The sequence below is a fragment of the Euleptes europaea genome, chromosome 10 (assembly GCF_029931775.1).
Source record: "Euleptes europaea isolate rEulEur1 chromosome 10, rEulEur1.hap1, whole genome shotgun sequence".
Taxonomy (NCBI): Eukaryota; Metazoa; Chordata; class Lepidosauria; order Squamata; family Sphaerodactylidae; genus Euleptes; species Euleptes europaea.
In genome coordinates this window covers 62,799,890-62,819,242 of record NC_079321.1, presented here as the reverse complement: position 1 = coordinate 62,819,242, position 19,353 = coordinate 62,799,890, and the positions used below count along the sequence as shown (strand labels likewise).

General features: G+C 41.9%; 1 protein-coding gene across 1 annotated transcript in view; it reads left to right on the top strand.

Moving 5' to 3' along the window:
• PREP (prolyl endopeptidase) overlaps positions 1-19,353 on the top strand; it is an 83,774-nt gene that overhangs the window by 34,244 nt on the left and 30,177 nt on the right. Inside the window, exons 8-10 of the mRNA XM_056856421.1 lie at positions 1,974-2,165; positions 8,914-9,111; positions 17,040-17,143. Coding sequence (XP_056712399.1) covers positions 1,974-2,165; positions 8,914-9,111; positions 17,040-17,143 — 494 coding nt within the window. The remainder of the gene's footprint in view (positions 1-1,973; positions 2,166-8,913; positions 9,112-17,039; positions 17,144-19,353) is intronic.

Genomic DNA, 19,353 nt, shown 5'->3' with positions numbered 1-19,353 from the left:
AATTTTCCACTCAAACTGAGTTGACTGTGGTCCCAAATATGATATAACACAGCAACAAAAAGTTCAAATCAAAAGTCACAACGCGACCAACTTTCCACAGCACAAAGTGTTCATTCACAAACCGGCTGCGTAACGAAGGAAAAGCAGGAAAGAAGAACGCCCCAAATAGGTTCCCGTGCTCTCAAGGATCCGCTGTCTTCCGCAGCAAAAGATGTGCCTCCCGGTGGGCGGGAGCTCCCGGATATCTTCCGTAGGGGGACACTACAGCAAAATCAGTAAAATGAACATTAATGAACTGTGAATTATATCTTGTATCATTATTACAGATTAATTAGACCCTACATGCTGACTTTGTAATACCTGGGGGTTGGCAACTCTACTTACAGGTATGCTTACAGTATGCTTAACTGCAATCTAGCTGGCAGTTCTTGAGTTTTTCATAGATCTCTTAGGTGAATGAGGAGCCCCGTGGCGCAGAGTGTTAAGCTGTAGTACTGCAGTCAAAAGCTCTGCTCACGACCTGAGTTCGATCCTGATGGAAGTTGGTTTCAGGTAGCCGGCTCAAGGTTGACTCAGCCTTCCATCCTTCCGAGGTCGATGAAATGAGTACCCAGCTTGCTGGGGGTAAAGGGAAGATGACTGGGGAAGGCACTGGCAAACCACCCCGCAAACAGAGTCTGCCTTGGAAATGTCAGGATGTGACATCAGCCCATGGGTCAGGAATGACCCGGTGCTTGCACAGGGGACCTTTACCTTACCTTAGGTGAATGTTAATGCTCTTTTTCTGTGAATCATGCGTATTTGCTTTTAGTTTTCAGTGCTGTGTCCCTTGCTTTGTTTCCTTCTTGGCTGTAGGACCCATGGTCAATCTGAACTTCAGGTTCTACCTGGTTTCACTCAGTGGGATTATGAATCGCATGATGTAGCACTGGAAACATAATTTATTAAACAATACCATTACTCAATGGTTAGCTCCCACAAATATGTTTAAGTATATATAAAATAAACTTATCAAAGTTGTATCAATGCATCCATTCATCTTTCCTCAATGATTGCTTTCTAAAACAATTATTACATGATTGAGTCACCCCTCACATTAAAAACATTAACTTGTAACAGAGTTATTAACATAACCATTCCATCAGTCACGAAGCTTTTAAAAATCTGTTCAAATGAAGTGCCCTCTTTGATAGATATGCATCACATACCTATTTTTCTCCCTCTTAGAAATTGTCAGTCATTCCTTCTTCATACCTAAGTCTCTGAGAGGCAGACAGTGAATGGCTCAGGATTATTAGGTTTTAAGCTACTCTTGGCAAACCAAAGAGAAAAGGCATGCACCATTAAAAGTAAATGTAACCTATGACTAGCAAAACAAACTTCATACGGGGGTTTCTTCAGCTCTGAACATGTAGTGAGGATTTGCTGTTTGTTATGGATTTAAGGCATTGGTTTGGAATTACAGGTAGAGGACACAGAAAGCCAAAGGGGAATGCTTTTAGCCAAGTCTCCATCATGATTTGCTTGTTTTCTTTGTGGAGAAAAAAAAATTTTTTTTTGTATGGTGGAACATACAAGCCCACAAAGAACTCTGGGAAATGAATGCAGTTCTTGCTGCCAGCAATTGCTGGCAGTGTGAGCACTATGCACGTGCATCCCTTAGCCAACCAAGCAACCAGTGGTTCCTAAACTGTGAAGGGAATCGCCTGTTTCTCTCCCCACCCCCTCCGAATTCCTTAAGTAGCAAAGGGAGCACTGTCTCTTCACAGCTGTAGGCTGGTTGTTCTGGTCTGTGGCTAATCAGCTTGCTAAAAATAAATGCAATGTGAATTGCCATACAATCCGTAGCCCCCTTTCTTGCGACCGTTTCTCAGTCCTGACCATTGCAGCTGTGATACCCAAAGGCACTTTTCCATTGGATCCCTCAGTCACACATTTTAAGAGTGTAAAATCATTTATTTTTGTCTTAATAGGTATTCTTCAGTGGGTGAAACTGATAGACAACTTTGATGCAGAATATGATTATGTCACCAATGAGGGGACGGTGTTTACCTTCAAGACGAATCATCATGCTCCAAATTATCGATTAATTAACATTGATTTTAGTGATCCTGAAGAATGCAAATGGAAAGTGCTGGTTCCTGAGCATGGCAGGGATGTTCTGGGTAAGAATATTTTTAAAGTGGTAAGCTATGGGGGGGGGATATTGTGACTATAAAACGCAAGCACTTTCAGGAATCACCTGCAGCCTCAATGAATGTGTCTGAGGAAACTTTTGTAAAGCAGATAATTTATCTGTCATCTCACCATTTTTATCAACCACAGCTACTTCTATTGGAAACCTCAAATAGTGCACAATAGCAGAGGTTTTTTTTTTTTTTTTAATGGTGACTTGTCCTTTAAGGATCGCTTTTTGAGGAATGCGGGTAGAGTGTTAGTTCTAAAAATCTATTCCTGCTATATTTTAGAAAGAGTTTCTTATATCACTTTATTGTGGCTGTAATGTTCTTATCAGGATGAAATGTTTATTTCAAACAGTATTAAAAATTAACGTGTCCCTCAGTGTTTGCATCCTTGTGATCTAGAAGAACCATAGAATTTTCAGTATTCAGCCAGTCACATTTCCAGCAAAAACTCCTTTTTCCTAAAGAGCAACTTGTAGCAATGCTAAAAGGCCATCCTGCCATTGTGTCATATTGCTTTAGTCATTTCCAAGATTTGGTTTGGAAAGGCATAATTATAGCAGAAGGCAGTTAATAATTTATTGCTCTGATAGCTCTGCAGTCAAGTGAATCTGACTTTACCTGATACAGAGATGACATGTTAATGAAATGCCTTCTGCAAAAGCAAGACATGTAAGAATCCAAAGGTTAAATGGTTACTTAGCATAGAGTGATTCATTGTCCTAGTATAATAAGCTGAATTTCTCTGTTTGACATCATTCTATACACATTTTAGGTACTGTAACATTTGTAAGCCTTCTACTGTAGCCTTTTTTGTTACAAGAGAGACACTACCAAAACTTTTTCAAACTTGAGTTTACAGTGTCTGGTTTATGCAGATTATATAAACTACTGTGGTTTCAATGTTAGGTTTAATCGCTTTGAAATTCTTTGTGTGTGTCCTTTAAGACATTAAGATAAAATCATTGCAGCTGGCATGACAGGCCGCCCACTTTTATAGAGCTATGGGCAGCAGCACAGCCTTAAACATGTTTATTTAGAAGCAAAGACCACTGGTTCCATGGAACTTGGTCCCTGGCAATTGTGCTTAAGGTTAGGGGACGGCTTAGGGCCGTGTTGGCGAACCTATGGCACACGTGCCAACTCTGGCACTCGTAGCCCTCTCTGCCGGCACTCGCGGCTCAGCTGAGCTGCGGCGGCAGCTCAGCTGTTCCTCGCCCCTCCCTCTCTCAGCTGAGCTGCGGCCGTGGCTCAGTTGTTCCTCCAAGCCGCTGGCCTGTTTTTGCAATGCCCCTTCGCCCGCGCCGCCTCCCCCCTCTGTCTGCGCTTCTGCTGTAGGCGGAGCCATAGACGTTGCTTGTGGGGCAGGCAGAGCCGGCAGATGTACATTGTCCCCTTTTGCCCAGCTCTGCTCTCGCCGCGCCACCCCCTCTCCTTTGTCCGGCCTCCCTGTCAAACTCCCCGCTCTGGGCGGGGCTTGTGGGGCAGGCAGAACCGGCGCCGGCTGTTTCGCGCGCTCCTGTTCCGCCCAGGCCGCCCGCTCTGCTTCTCCTGCCTGCAACCGCAAGCCCCAAATCACCCCCTTTCCCCCTTTTTCCCCTGTCCCTGCCGGCTCCTGCGGGACATTCACTGGGGGGAGGGGGGGAGAAGACCTCCCACCCACTGCTCCTATGGGGGCCAATGCGCCTGCCTCCACCGGCGCTTCTGCTCCTCCTCTAGGGGCAAGTGCTCCCCTCTCGGAGACTCCAGCCGCTTCATATATAATATGATATATAATAGCAAATTTTTACATGGAATATTTTTAAAAGACAGCATTAGAATTGGCACCTTACAAACCTACAGTCTGGTTCAGGTTCATAGATGATACATTTACCATTTGGAGCCATGGTGAAGAAAAATTAATGGACTTTCTAAACCATCTTAATAATATCCATCCAAACATTCAGTTTACCATGGAAAAGGAAATTGAGGGTAAACTCCCATTTCTTGATACCCTTTCAGTTAGGTCACAAGGTCTACCAGAAACCAACTCACACAGATTGCTACTTACACAAAAACTCCAACCACCACCCCCGACAGAAAAGAGGAATAATCAAAACATTAATGGACCGTGCAAGACGGATCTGTGAACCACAGTTTCTCAAGGAAGAAACTAATCATTTAAATCACGCACTGCTAGCAAACGGCTATTCCAAGAATGAAATCAGGAGGGCCATTAAACCAAACAAAAATCAGAAAACTCAGGAAAAACAGTCTCCCATAGGAAAGGTATTCTTGCCATTTATTAAAGGAGTCACTGATAGGATGGAGAAACTTTTGAAAAAACATAACCCACAAACAGTGTTTAAACCCACCAAGAAAATACAACAAATGCTACGATCAGCAAAAGACAAAAGAGACCCCCTCACCTCTGCAGGAGTATATCGTATACCTTGCAGCTGTGGAGAAGTTTACATCGGGACCACAAAACGCAGCATACAAACAAGGATAAAAGAACATGAAAGATACTGCAGACTTGGCCAACCTGAGAAATCAGCAGTGGCTGAACATGGACTGACACAAACAGGACACAGGGTCTTATTCCAAGACACTGAAAGACTGGACAATTCTACCAACTATTTTGTCAGATTGCACAGAGAAGCCATTGAAATTCATAAACATCAGCACAACTTTAACAGAAGAGAGTTTAAGAATGAATAAGGCTTGGCTTCCTGCCCTGAAAAACCTCCAGACTAACAAAGGCTACAGTCAACAATAGCCATGCAGATTAGCTTTGGATTTCACACATTAACAGATCACTTCAGGATACAACGGTTCCATATTAACATACCACACCCTCATTAGTACATTATCTTGATACTTACAGGACAATGATTAGCACATTACTTCTGCAGGACAGTACTCAACTCAAACCCAACCCCTCTCTGACTCTTCCTACACACTTGACACTGAGAGACACTGTCCTCAGTGTTACTACTCTGAAGATGCCTGCCACAGCTGCTGGCGAAACGTCAGGAAAGAAAATTCCAAGACCACGGTTACACAGCCCGGATAACCTACAAGAACCAGCAGAAAGGATGTTTTGTAATATTAAAACATTTGAGAGAAAACTGCAGGTTTTTGAAAGAGACCTTGAAAGTGGGCAGCTGAAATATTTTCCAAAACTAAAAATGCATTTAGAAAATTCTACAACATTTGCAGACAATCCTACAAGCCATCAGGAAATCTACAAGGAATTTTCTAGCATTGTAGCAGCTGCACAGGTGAATCTTAGCAACAGATTTTTACAGTTCCGTAAGATGGAGACAACCCTGTGTTTTCTTACTTCTCCAGATAAAGCCAAATTTGAAGAACTTGATCTTTCCTGCCTACACTGGTTAGATTTAGAAAATCAATAAAAAAGTTGTTTGTATCATTGAAAGCTCTGTTGTGTTTTTCTTTTAAGGCAAAAGATGTGAATGTATGAGTTGTTTTTTCTAAACTAAAACCTCAGTATTCAGGTTAAATTGCCGTATTGGCACTTGGCGATAAATAAATGGGTTTTGGGTTGCAGTTTGGGCACTCGGTCTCTAAAAGGTTCGCCATCACTGGCTTAGGGGAATGGCCGTAGCTCAGTGGTAAAGCATCTGCTTGGCATGCCAAAGGTCCCAGGTTCAATCCCCAGCATCTCCAGTTCAAGGGACCAGGCAAGTAGGTGATGTGAAAGACCTCAGCCTGAGACTCTGGAGAGCCGCTGCCAGTTTGAGTAGACAATACTGACTTTGATGGACCCAGGGTCTGATTCGGTATAAGGCAGCTTCATGTGTTCATGTGTTTTAGACATATGCCCAGTCCCAGCTAATGAGAGCCGTGAGACTAAAGTTAGTCACAACTACCTTTTTTTCAGTAGAGTTTAAGACTTGTTGGCATATTTTGCCCTACACACAAGCAATGCCAGCTATGCCGATGACAGACACACCAACAGCAGCCAGTCCTCTTTGTCACGGGAATTGCTCAATGAGCAATTGCATGGGTTGCAAGAGACATTGAGCATAGCATGAGCTATGTTCCTTGGAACCATTGGGAGTGCTTGAACGTAGAGAGAGCTTCTTCGCCGAATTGGTCTTTGATGACTGTTTTCTTTTAAGTTTTCTAGTCTTCCTCACATGTTGTCATATTCCAGATGGCTGCAAGGCAACTGTTGTCCCTCTTTTGTAGCGGATGACTTTAACTTGTTAATATTCATTGATATATCTAGCTTTCTGCCATCTACGATTTTAGGCAGCAGGTCTGCAAGCATCCATAGGATCAGTGTTCAGTTACTAGAAACAAAAATGCTCTTTCATTTGATGTTGTTAATAGTAGTAGCGATCCACTTCTTCGGTAGCTGCTCACTGCTGAATGCCATAGCTCAGTGCTGCTTTTTAACATATATTTTGAGTAGTAATTGCTCTTATTGATAACAGTAGTAGTTGCCATTGTAGAAATGGAAAGAGGTGTCAGTTTTCTATCTCAGCTCAATCATTATTTTTTTCTCCCAAAGCTCTAAACAGGAGTTGGTTATAAAAGAGAGGCTTCTCACATTGAGATAAATGTAGAGCTATATTATGTGAATTGAAGAGATTTAGATATAAAGGAAATGGTTTTAAAAAGAGAACGTGTAGGGCAAGACCTCTGGGACATCAAAAATTAGCAGGGGTTGAGACCGTATTTTGGGAGATCATATTTTGATCTCCACTTTATTTCTCTTTAACTTTCTGAAAAGTAACTTGATAAAGTAACTAGAGTTTCACAGCAGGGAGCTGCGTGTGGGGAGCATCTTGCAACTGGCAGCTTTGCCTTATTCCACAGTAGCATCACTATTACCCTTATTGCTTAAATTAGTACTACACTGAATGTTGACAGAGATGGATCTCCTGTTGTGTGGGGACTTATAAAACCTTTCTTAATACAACTGTAGCTCTGAGAAATGGTCCAACCAGTAGAAGAGCCAGGGGGGTTCAGATCTGTCCTTTATTTTCAAAGGAAAATTAAGGAACTTGCTGCTGTAACCTTTGAGTAAATAATACTGCTTGATTGTGGTTGTGTGTGTATTAAGTGCCTTCAAGTCGCTTCCGACTCATGGTGACCCTATGAATGAAAGTCCTCCAAAATGTCCTATCTTTGACAGCCTTGCTCAGATCTTGCAAATTGAAGGCTGTGGCTTCCTTTATTGAGTCAATCCATCTCTTGTTGGGTCTTCCTCTTTTCCTGCTGCCCTCAACTTTTCCTAGCATGACTATATTTTCCAGTGTGAACTTTACCTAAAAGAAGACCTTATTTTATTATTATCTGATTTTTACCATGGTAGAGTGGTGTTTAAGCACTGATAATAACAGTGATTATATCAAGGTCCGACAATACAAGCATCAAAGGGACAGTTCTGTTTTGACATGACATATTTGTTTGTTCATAAGACTTACCTTGTGCATTTGGTGTGTTGGTACCTTGCAACCTCATGAATCCACCACAGCAATCCTGAGATGGTTTCCCATTACTTCCTTTAGACCATGTCATTCTGACCCTTTGCAGTATACTCCCAGGGGAAGATTTCGGTGTCGGCTGGCTATAGAAATTCTCATTCCAAACTAACAGAAAAATGGGGGCGTGCTTGGTTCTCCTTCCAGATTATTAGCTTCAGAATTTCCTTTAGGAAGCTTGCAGACACTTTTACGAGATAAGAAACCTAAAAGATCTGAAACAGTTTTTAAAATCTTTTAAACCACACAATGCAAATTAACATTTGCCACAAGTTAAGCTTGTACTCTTTCCAGACAACGTGTCACTAGACAAGAACTTGTTAAATATATATCATTTGCATCAGTCCAGAGTGCAAAAACAGAGGTTTAAGCTAGTTTCAGGTTTTTAAAGAGTGACCTCAGGTTAGCATTAACGAAGTTAATGTCACTATACATTTATTAATTTTTTACTTCCAAGTCACATCTGACTTATGGTGACTCTGGTGGAGTTTTCAAGGCAAGAGATGTTCAGAGGTAGTTTGCCATTGCCCGCCTCTGCCTCGCAACTCTGGTCTTCCTTGGAGGTCTCCCATCCAAATACTTGCCAGGGTCAACCCTGCTTAGCTTCTGAGATCTGACAAGATCAGGCTAGCCTGGGTTATGCAAGTCAGGGCCAGTATGGTTAAGGTTGATGAGGAGGAATCTGCATATGAAACAAGAGAAAGTTCAGGCTCCTTAACTTGTTCATCTCTTTACCATCCACGACTACTATGAGCCTTACCCATGATAGCAATTTAGACAATGTGCCATTTTTGCATCAATTTAAATTTAGAGATAATATATTTTGGTTTTTATTTTCTGCAGTTTCCTCTTATATCAAGAAACTCTCTCTCGAGTTGCTGTCTTTGTTCAGAACCAGACGGCCTTCTAAAGGTTTCAGTACTAAACCACGAAGAGTGCAAATGTAATGTCATTCCTTTGCTGGATTTAAGAGGCAGTGTATAGTTTTCTGTTTCATGTGCTTCCATGTATTGTTCAGATTTACTCCAAACCGAAGTGTACACTAGAATGTGACAATAATGGCTTTTATGAAACATGGAATCCAGAAAACATGTATTTTCACTTAGGGAGTTAAGGGCAGTTATATGACTCGTGCCAGTCACACATATTTAAAAATGACTATTTACGAAACAAATTTTTGTATTCTGAAAAAAAACACACACACCTTGTTGTCTCTCCTTTCCTGCTAACAGAATGGGTAGCTTGTGTTAGATCCAACTTCCTTGTCCTGTGTTATCTCCATGATGTGAAGAATGTCCTGCAACTTCATGACCTAGCAACGGGTGCCCATCTCAAGACGTTTCCATTGGACGTAGGCAGCATTGTGGGATACAGTGGCCAAAAGAAAGACAGTGAAATATTTTATCAGTTTACATCCTTCTTATCACCAGGTAAGTTTTATCACTTAGAGTCTCTTTCTTCCACAAGTGCATGTATGTTTAAGGAATATAGACCATAACATGTGTAATATGTGATTTATAACCTAGTCACATGCTTGGAAGCAACAAATAGCTAGATGTTCACAATATGTATGTACACAGTTAAACAGAACCCCATACATAGTCTTTACTCATGTTGCTGTGTTGGGGAATTTTCTTAACTACTTGTGGGGAAGGATTAAACTGTGGCATGGTATCCTGGTTTGTAGGCAACAAACCCTCAGATGCAGTTCAGCCGTTATAGAAAACCATGGTTTAACTGAACTAATTACAGTTAGTGTGATTGAATACAGGCCAAGTACAGTTAGTTAGGGCCTGTCAGGATCTGAATTTGTTTCGTTAAATGTGGTTTGGCATGATGCATGGCTTTAATCCTGAATTGTTCCTCAATGACACCGTCTCAGGCTACAGGAAGAAGGCAAAGAAAGTAGCATTTGTTCAAGCAAACCGGGATTTGAGTGATTGTCTGTGAGCTGAATCCTGGTTTCACAAACTAACATTAATTAAAAGAGACCATGTTTTCACAAGATGCCTGATCTGAGCCACTATTGCTTCATTTAATGCAGACATCACAGCAAACGTTGGTTTGTTGTGAACCATGAAGTCTATAATAGCTGAGGGCAGGAGCTGGAGTGGGATCATTTGCACCTGAAGACTTCTAAGGCTTGTTCTCATAATGAATGAGCCACAATATATCGTTATGTTTGAATTCAGCCACTGTCAGCCTTCAGTGACAAATGAATTAATCACAGATTAAAATGTGACTTTTTGAGTGTATGCAAGCCAGCCTTTGGAAAATCAGTGTCTAACATTTATAATATTATATTTACAATTTATGAAACGGTCTTCAGTGATGCTATTTCTGTTATTGTTCAGAGCGTGACTGCTCCCTATAAATATTCCATCAACTGTTACTAAAATAGAAATTGCAATTTTTATTTTAATAAGTTTCCTTAAAAGCCTGAAGGCATTGTCATATAAAAATTGTTTTAAACAAACCTGTAATTGGTTTACAACATTAGATGAACAAAAGGATAGCAAAACGCGCAAGATGTACCCAACCTATTCTGATTTGCTTTGTGAAGGATAAGCTGTTTTGACCTAGAGATGGTGTATGTCACAGAGAGACAGTATGCTTTAGCAGATGTCATGTTAAGACCAGTTTATATATGCAGCAGAATCAAACAATAAAGCTTTTCTGAGACTATACTGCTGCAGGTATACGTATTGCCATTTGACTTCTAAGGTCATACCAGAAACAACGGATAGAAATTAAATCAAAAGAGTTTCCAACAGTTAGAGCGGTTCCTCAGTGGAACAGGCTTCCTCAGGAGGTGGTAAGCTCTCCTTCCCTGGAGGTTTTTAAGCAGAGGCTAGATGGCCATCTGTCAGCAATGCTGATTCTATGAACTTAGGCAGTTCATGAGAGGGAGGGCATCTTGGCCATCTTCTGGGCACTGGATGTGTGTGGGGGAGATAGTTGTGAATTTCCTGGATTGTGCAGGGGGTTGGACTAGATAACCCTGTTGGTCCCTTCCAACTCTATGATTCTATGGCCATTACCACACCAAGTGTCCAAGTGTTGTCATCTACAAAATCCCATCTTCAGTCCCGAGTTTCAAATCGCGTTTCATGATTTCCCTCCACTCATCTCCCCCAATCAGTTTCCGGATCTGTTTCCAAGACGTTGCTTGTCATTTCGCACCTACAGTTATAACACGAACATCGAAGCAGGGGGCGTGTGCAGCATGCTGCGTAGTAAAAGCCGTACACGCCCACCGCACGCCGCCCTTTTTTTTTGTTCCCACGCATGCGTGAATAGTAGGAGGTGATCAAATTAAGGGTAAGGCAAGTAAGGCAACGTTCGAATGATCCTGTGTCCCTTTCTACCAATGCTAGACGCTGCAAGGCAGCAAAAAAACAAACAAACAAATGGGAGGACAGAGGAGAGCAGTGAAACGGCTGTCGTGGAAACAAGGGAACAGGAAGCAGGGGCAGGAGTCGTAACGCAAGGGAGCATGAGAAAGGTGGCTAAGGGAGTTTCCGAGACGTGGGCATGATTTCACCCACAGCGAAACGTCATCAAAGCGGAGAAAATATAAACCTCGGGTTATAAGGGTTTTGGGAAGCGACGGGGGGGGGGAGCTTCAGAAATGGTTTCAACACGAAACGGGGGGAAGTGCCATCAAGATGTAATAAAACATGGGTGAGATGCTTTAAAAACACTTAGCAACACTCGGTGCGGTAATGATCTATGATTCTGTTTCCCTATTAGAATAGTTCCTTGGGTATAAAAAGCTTGCCTTTCAGGGAGAAGGGTTTAGCTAGGCATTTCCATGACACATGGCGGTCCAGTGTGGTATAATGATTAGAGTGCTGGACTAGGATCTGGGAAACTCAGGTTCCAATCCCCACTCGTCCATGAAGCTTGCTGGGTGACCTTGGGCTCGTCACGCTCGTTTTCTGCCAACCTACTTCACAGGGTTGTTATGAGAATAAATAGGAGAAGGGGAGAATGATGTATATTAGCCTAAGCTCTTTAGAGGAAAGGTAGAAAAATGTACTAAATAAATAGTTTATATATGCAGAACCATTGTTTTTGTAGGAGAAAGGTTGAAACATGCAAACATATACCTGCAACTTGAACTAGTACAGCGTACTGCCTTATTCCACTGAATATACATACACCTTAGCCCTTACATTGTTCATTGAATAGCACTACCATTACGGCTGAATTAAGTGTGTTTCTTATCTGTAAAATGGAGACATTAAGGTGATATCTTTGTGTTCTGCAGATAAATGGGTTTTTACAATAATTATCCATTCTAGGCATTAAGGTGATATCTCTGTGTTCTGAAGATAAATGGGTTTTTACATCAATTATCCATTCTACACAAAAGTGCTATATAAAGGTCCCCTGTGCAAGCACTGGGTCATTCCTGACCCATGGGGTGACATCACATCCCAACGTTTCCAAGGCAGACTTTGTTTTTGCGGGGTGGTTTGCCAGTGCCTTCCCCAGTCATCTTCCCTTTGCCCCCAGCAAGCTGGGTACTCATTTCACCGACCTCGGAAGGATGGAAGGCTGAGTCAACCTCGAGCCGGCTACCTGAAACCGACGTCCGTCGTGATCGAACTCAGGTCGTGAGCAGAGCTTTTGACTGCAGTACTGCAGCTTAACACTCTGCACCACGGGGCTCCTTCTTCATAGGCATCAAGTATAATTTTGGAATAGGATGGTGGTGGTTATAAAGGTAGCTCTTTAAGCAGGAAGGTGTACTTTTATGAGAAGAATCTTTAAAAGATTGTGACTTTTTCTTTTAATGATAAAATTGTGTGTTTAATACCTAGTCATCAGGAGTAATAACAAGTACTTCAGCAAGAGGAGTAGATTTCCTTTGTCCCTTTACATCAGGGGTGGGGAACCTCCAGCCCGTGGGCCATTTAAGGCCCGCGACATCATTTGGTGTGGCCTGCGGGACTCTCCCGCGGAAGCCACTGCCATTGCCGCCGCAGGGCTGTGTGTGCATGTATGTGTGGGGGAAGCCGAGAAGGCTTCCCCCGATCACTGCGCTGCTTGCTCGGCCCAGTGAGAGTGAATGAGTGAGTGTGTGTGTGTGTGGAGGGGGGAGCTGGGAAGGCGTGTGTGTGGGGGGGGGAAGCCTCCTTCTCTTTCCTTCCCTCCCTCCCTCCTCTGCATAGCCTCCCCTAGGGTTGCCAACCTCTAGGTGGTGGCTGGAGATCTGGCAACCCTAGCCTCTTCCCCCCCACCCCCGCCAGGAGATCTACGCCTGGTATGGCCCCCGAATGATGTTATAAATGTGCAAATGGCCCTTGGTAGGAAAAAGGTTCCCCACCCCTGCTTTACACTATAGCTTACAGATTGGTTGTTATGCCAGTAAAGTAGGGTTGCCTAGTCTGGCAATCAGCGGGACACTTGCGGTGGGGGGGGGGGAGAGATAGAAAGGCCATCAGTGACAGCATAATGTCACTTCCAGGGGAAACCTGGAAGTGGCATCAGTCTTTCCTAGGAATTGCTGAAAGGTCTAGAGAAGAGTGAGGTACAGGGTTGCCAACCTTCAGGTAGTAGCTGGAGATCTCCTGCTATTACAACTGATCTCCAGCCAATAGAGATCACTTCACCTGGAGAAAAGCCCCACCCTCCTCAGGCTCCACCCCAAAAACCTTCCACCAGTGGTGAAGAGGGACCTGGCAATCCTAGTAAGGTCCCTTCTGAGTTTTCCCGGAAGTGATATCATGCTGTCACCAATGGCGATTCCCCCCTTTCTCCCACTGCTTGATGGAATGTGGGCAGGTAAGGCCTGATGCAGGCAGGAGATCTCCTGCCCCCGGCAGGCACATGGCAACCATACCATAGTGTAGAATCAGCAGGTCTGTAATGTAATCCAAAGCTTAAAAATTAAACCATTCCATTTTTTTTCTTTTCTACTAGTTGAACAAAAAAATTGTTTCCTGTTGATAGCTGAGCGCCTTGAGTGGTACTTCCCTTTCTTGCCTTTTGAGTGGGAGTTAGGGAGAGTCAGGAAGCTGCTCCTATCTGAATATGACTGTGGGGGTAGCAATTGAAAAATATGGTACCTATTCCAGTTTTTGCTTGGTAATTATTCCAGCAGTGCATTTTAACACTTGCAGATGCGTAACACAGCCTCTGGAATTGTGATTTATACTGTTTTATTGGGTTTAAGTCATGTTAATTGTATTGATGAGATGCTTTTAATAGAGAATTGGGTATAAATGTTTTAAATAATTAACTGTATCTAATTTTTAGTACCTTTATGGCTGCAGCCATTCCTGGGAGTCAGGTGGTAGTGATGATGATGATTTATATCCCGCCCTATCCCAGCCATGGCCGGGCTAAGGGCAGGTCAGATCAATACATACCAGAGAATGATAATACATCCGATTCCAACAGTATTAGTTAAAACCAACAATTCAGTTAAAAGACAATAAAATACAATTAAAACAAAGTAAAAAATCAGATTTAATAGGAGAGGGGTTTCAGCTCGGTGGTGGAGCCTCTGCTAGACACACAGAAGAGATTCTGGCGAGCTCAGCAAGCCCCATACAGCTGGGGGTTTGGGTGCTGCAAATCACCGAGAAAATTTTGAAATGTAACCAATTACAGGGTCATTTTGAGGCCATGTCAAATGGGTATTAGAGCATATTCTAAGGTCAATATTAAGTACTTCAAGCCATTGGCTTCTGATTCTATCACTAAAATAGCCTTATTTTAATAACAAACACTTCAAAAAACTCCATTGATTTTGTTGACAAATTCATTTATTTATTTTTAAAAAAGGGTGCTTCAGGGCCCCTCCGGGATTAAGGGCCCTGAAGCTTAAGCTTCATTAGTTTCATAGTAGATCCGCCACTGTGTGTACAAACTGTGTGTGAATAGAGTGTGTGTCCTTAAGATCGGGAGCACTTACACATTTGATCACAGTGAAGGAGCTTACAGTCTGGGTAGGTGTCGTACTAACTTTTCAGCAATTAGGTGGGGGCAGGGGTGCCAGAGCATGTGTGGAATGCACTTGTCACAGCAGCTTTTTAACTCTTAACTCTTCTGCAGTTGCAAAACTGGTCTCTCTTCAAATGCTATTTCAGCATTCTTTGTTTATGTAAAGCTTATTTCACACAGAGACATATTTAGTCCCTGTATTGTGAAAGATTTGTGAGCAAAATGCATTTATTTCCAGGAGCCAAAGGTCTTCTGTGGGAAAAGCAAGTTAAGATGTTATTAAAGCTGGAAGTATAAGAGTCTAGGATGGAAATATGTCAGGATTTAGCAAGGTGCTTCGTCAGTGACAATCAAACAGCAAAATCTGCGCATTTGCTTAATCCCTGCTCATTGCATTGGGTGGAGTATTAAACTGAATGACTTCGAATCTGACATATTTTGGTGAGCACCACGATATGTGTAACCATTGTAGCACATTACGTTTTGCTCCTGTTTTACTGTAGGGAGAAAAAGACAAAGCTTTCTTGTTATTGTGAAATATCACTGCACAAAATAGTTAAGCAACAAATGAGGACCCACAAGAAACTTGCGGGAGTGGCTATCCCAGTCCCCCCACTTTTGCTTCCTCCCCCTCCCCATACCTCTCTCAGTCTCTCACTCTTTTTCTCTCCTGCCACCCCTTCTCTTACTTTCTCCCCCCATACCTGTCACTTTCTCTCTTTCTGCCTCCTCCACCGATTGTTCTCTCTTTCTCTTTCTGCCTCCTCCAGCTGCTTCCCCCCCCCCACCTGCCTAGCCACCTGCCTGCTTTCCTCCTCTCAAAGCAACACCGGCTCTCTTCCCTGCCCGCCCAGCACCTCCCCTCTAGCAATGGCGTTGGCTTACCTGCCTGCCCACCCACTTTCCCCCCAGCAATGGAGGCAGTGGCTCTCTCTTTTTCTAAAGTTTTCTTAAAATACAGCAGTAGAAAAGGTGATAAGCATGAACTTGGATAAGTTCAAGTTTGTACACATTAACCTGTATTTCTCCTTTTGTAGAAAAAGAAACAGCTTTCAATAACACAGCAACATTGCTTTGACTCTAGTCTGTTCCACTAAGGAACACAGTCACAATTAGTAGGCCTTGGTTGTCAGGCAAGCATTCAGACTTTAACTCACGCATCCAGATATCCAAGGCCTTTTATGCAGGGCTGTTTCCCACCCCTCTGACAACTTCGGGTCTTTGTTTTGATTATGCTTGCTGTTTCCAGCCGTCAGAGGTCGCCTCGCTCTCCCCTTGCGTTTTCCCGCGTTTTCTCATGGTTTCAAATTCAAGATAAAACAGGTCCCTGAAAACGTGGGCAAAATGCAGGGAAACACGGGGGGAAGCGAGGCAACCTCTGGCATTCATAATCAAAACAAAGGCCCGAAGTCGTCGGAGGGGTAACGGCGAGGGAAACAGCCATGCATAAAAGGCCCAAGTCTGCCGGAAATATTATGCTTTGCACCAAAATGCAGCGCAGGTCATCAAGCCAAGAAAATCTATCAAAGTTCACAATGGAAAATTTTGGTTGAGGCCCATTCGCCACATGTTGAGGATGAGAGGGACTGGTGACTCAGAGATGGGGGGAAGGTCTAGTTATGGGGAAGGATAAGTTGAAATCAGAAACTGCAGAGACTTAGGAGTGAGGGAAAATAGAGAAGATGTGCAAGAAAGCTACTGAATCAATGGACAGCAGGATCTATGTTGCTTTGTTTGGGAGTGGAAAGAGTAATTGGAAATAGCAAGTGTTTTGAATATATAGATTGGTTGGTGCGGTTTTTGCTACCACTTGGAACCAGAATTGCCACTAAGTGGAACAGGTATGCATTTCATGGTTTATCAAGTCATCTGGAAAGTATGATCTACTAGTTGTTCGCTTGACATATAATAAAACATCTTACCCTATTTCAAAGGCCTGGGTTAAGAAAAGGCAATGAAGTCTGCGGGTGTTATTCATTAAAGGCAACTTTTTGTATTGTTTCTAACATGCCTTTTAAATAAAATACAATATTGCCATGTTTGGGAAGTTGCTTTGTGTTCTCTTGAGGGAACAAAGATTTCAGCCACCATTTAATTTAAAGGGGAACAGAATTGCTTCCTGAAAGGCGTAAATTTTAGCAAACCTGAATTCGTAGCTAGATCAAGAGATCTGCATTAACTAAAAAGAAACATTAGCAGTGTCTGCTAACCAAACCATTTATTTTAAAAGAAATGTTAATTGTATTGTATTTTATGGGGCTCCAAACAGCTGAGGTGGGCCAAAAAGCTAAGGTCTTTGGCTGCTGATGTGTCCTTGTTTCTGGCTATTGTTATACAAGGCTTTCATAACTTCTACGTCAGAGAATATATAGTAAACTGACAAATATAAACTCTGTTTTAGGTATTATTTATCACTGTGATCTTACCAAAGAAGAACTGGAGCCAAAGGTTTTCAGAGAGATCACAGTAAAAGGATTTGATCCTTCAGCTTATCAAACAGTGCAGGTAAGTAAAGGAAAACATCCTTTTTTCTGGTTCTGAAATCATTTTGACTTGACCTTTCAGTTGAATTTGTACCTCCACAACTACAGTTTTGTTTAAAACATAAGACATTTCACATCTGATGACCATTCCCTCATAAAACATTATCATGCCCCCCAAAAAAAAGAAGTTCCATTGTTTTTATTTTGTAGTATTTGTTTTGTTTTTATTTTGTCTAAGAACTGGTGCTTACTTACCTGCACAGTTTTTCTGTGAAATCTTCAGACTTCACACACAAGGTTTCCTGGATGGCTGACTGACATCAAAGGGACACTGGTGAGACAGTCCCAGGACAAATAATTAGTAGAGTTGTAGCTTAAATAGAAATGTGATTGTAGTTTCTGCTGGAGCAGGAGAAAAAAAATGCTCCAGTCGCATGTATACTTTTTGGGGTCTAGTGTCAGGGTTGATGTCTATGTGCAGTGTATAGTTTACTGATCCTATACTTCAGCATGGTAGATTAAATTTTTGTGGTCTGGCATAGTGAAGGTCAGCTGTGCCTGTAAATAGCCTTTTCCTATCTTTGATGGATGAAATAGGTTGTCAAAAGTGCAGTCATGAAGGATCTTACATTATTGCTTGACAGATGCACAGTGGAGATCTGTTTCCTTCAGGGGTGAGGGAGTCGTGTGTTGTTCCTTGAGAGACGTGATGTGATTATGTGGCTTTAATAAGTATGATATTTCTAAGTTCAGTGAGTTGACAATAATTGAATTCAAATATCCGTGTAATTAAAGTGTTTCAATGGAAAAAGAAGCCTACTGGGTGTATGCAGTGAAGATGTTAATGGAATCTAAAATCATTTCTACACTTGAATCAATTCCGTATTTAAACTTAGCAAATATATGAAGGGAATATAGAAAGCTCTTTGAAATGAAACTTCTCAATTTTGTGTTTAAGAAGGATCCACCATTTTTTATCCTTGGTGGCATGAGATAACTAAATAAGTCATTCAGCTTTCATATGCTTTCTGCTTTCGTGTGCTCTGCCTCTCTCTTCATTGTATGGAGTGCAGTAGAAATGTCATCAGGAAATGAAAACAGCAAAATACTGAGAATCGAAAGACTTTAAGGGGTTTTTGTAAGCATAACTATGTTGATATATAGACACGGAAAATGCTTACAGAGGGGGAAATTGTCATAACAGCCCAATGCCAGAAGCAATTGAGTACTCCTTGAACACTTTTATTGGTCTACATATAAGTTCTGATCAGAAGAAAAGGAAAAGCTGTCCTTCCAATTTGATACTTTTTGTTGGACTCAAAGATGTCAGCAAACTGAGGAGACACTGCTACAGAAGTAGAAGAACGTGTTTCCTGAGGAGTTTTTGCATATGCCCAAAGTGTTTTTCTGGGAGACACCGGAAACATGATTAAAGGATCAGATTCCCCAAAGGAAGAATTGCTTAACGGACATAATGTCAAAACCACTTCTCAAAGGGCATACTTTCATAACAAAGCCCCAAAAAACACAATAATTGGTGCAAGGGAATTATATTTTAATAATTTCTGTAAGTGTTTCTCACAAGCTTCTTCAGGGGGATCTAATGAATAAAAATAACACAGTATTAACATAGATATATGGAATACAGAATTAAAAACACTATTTTTAAAAAACGTGTAAAGAATTTGCACATTTTTTTAAGTAGTGTTTTTAACTCTGTATCCCATATATCTGTGTTAATGCTGTGCCATTTTTATTCATTAGATCCCCCTGAAGAAGCTTGTGCGAAACATGTAGGGGTTACAGAATTTATTAAAATGTAATTCCCTTTCACCTATTATTGTTTGTGTGTTTGTTTTGCCTTCGTTTTGTTTTGGTGCAGCCCCCTATTTTCTTGCATGCCTTTAGAAACCAATTTACCTTCTCATACCGTCATTATTACCTACACTTCTTTATCAACTCATCTCATGAATGAACTGATAAAGAGAAGAAAGGCTAGGCTTTTTATCATTTGGCACTTAGCGCTTTAAAGTATTTTGCCAGTGGTGAGAAGCATATCCATTTTTTATTTTTTAAAATTCTAATATCTTCATGTCTGATTGTTTAGAAAAGTGACAGGTTTTATTTTGCATGAGAGCCAGCATTTTGTAGTGGATCGTGTCAGGCTAGGATCTAGGAGACTCAGGATCATCCCAACTCTGCCAGAGAATCTTGCTGGGTGACGTTAGGCCA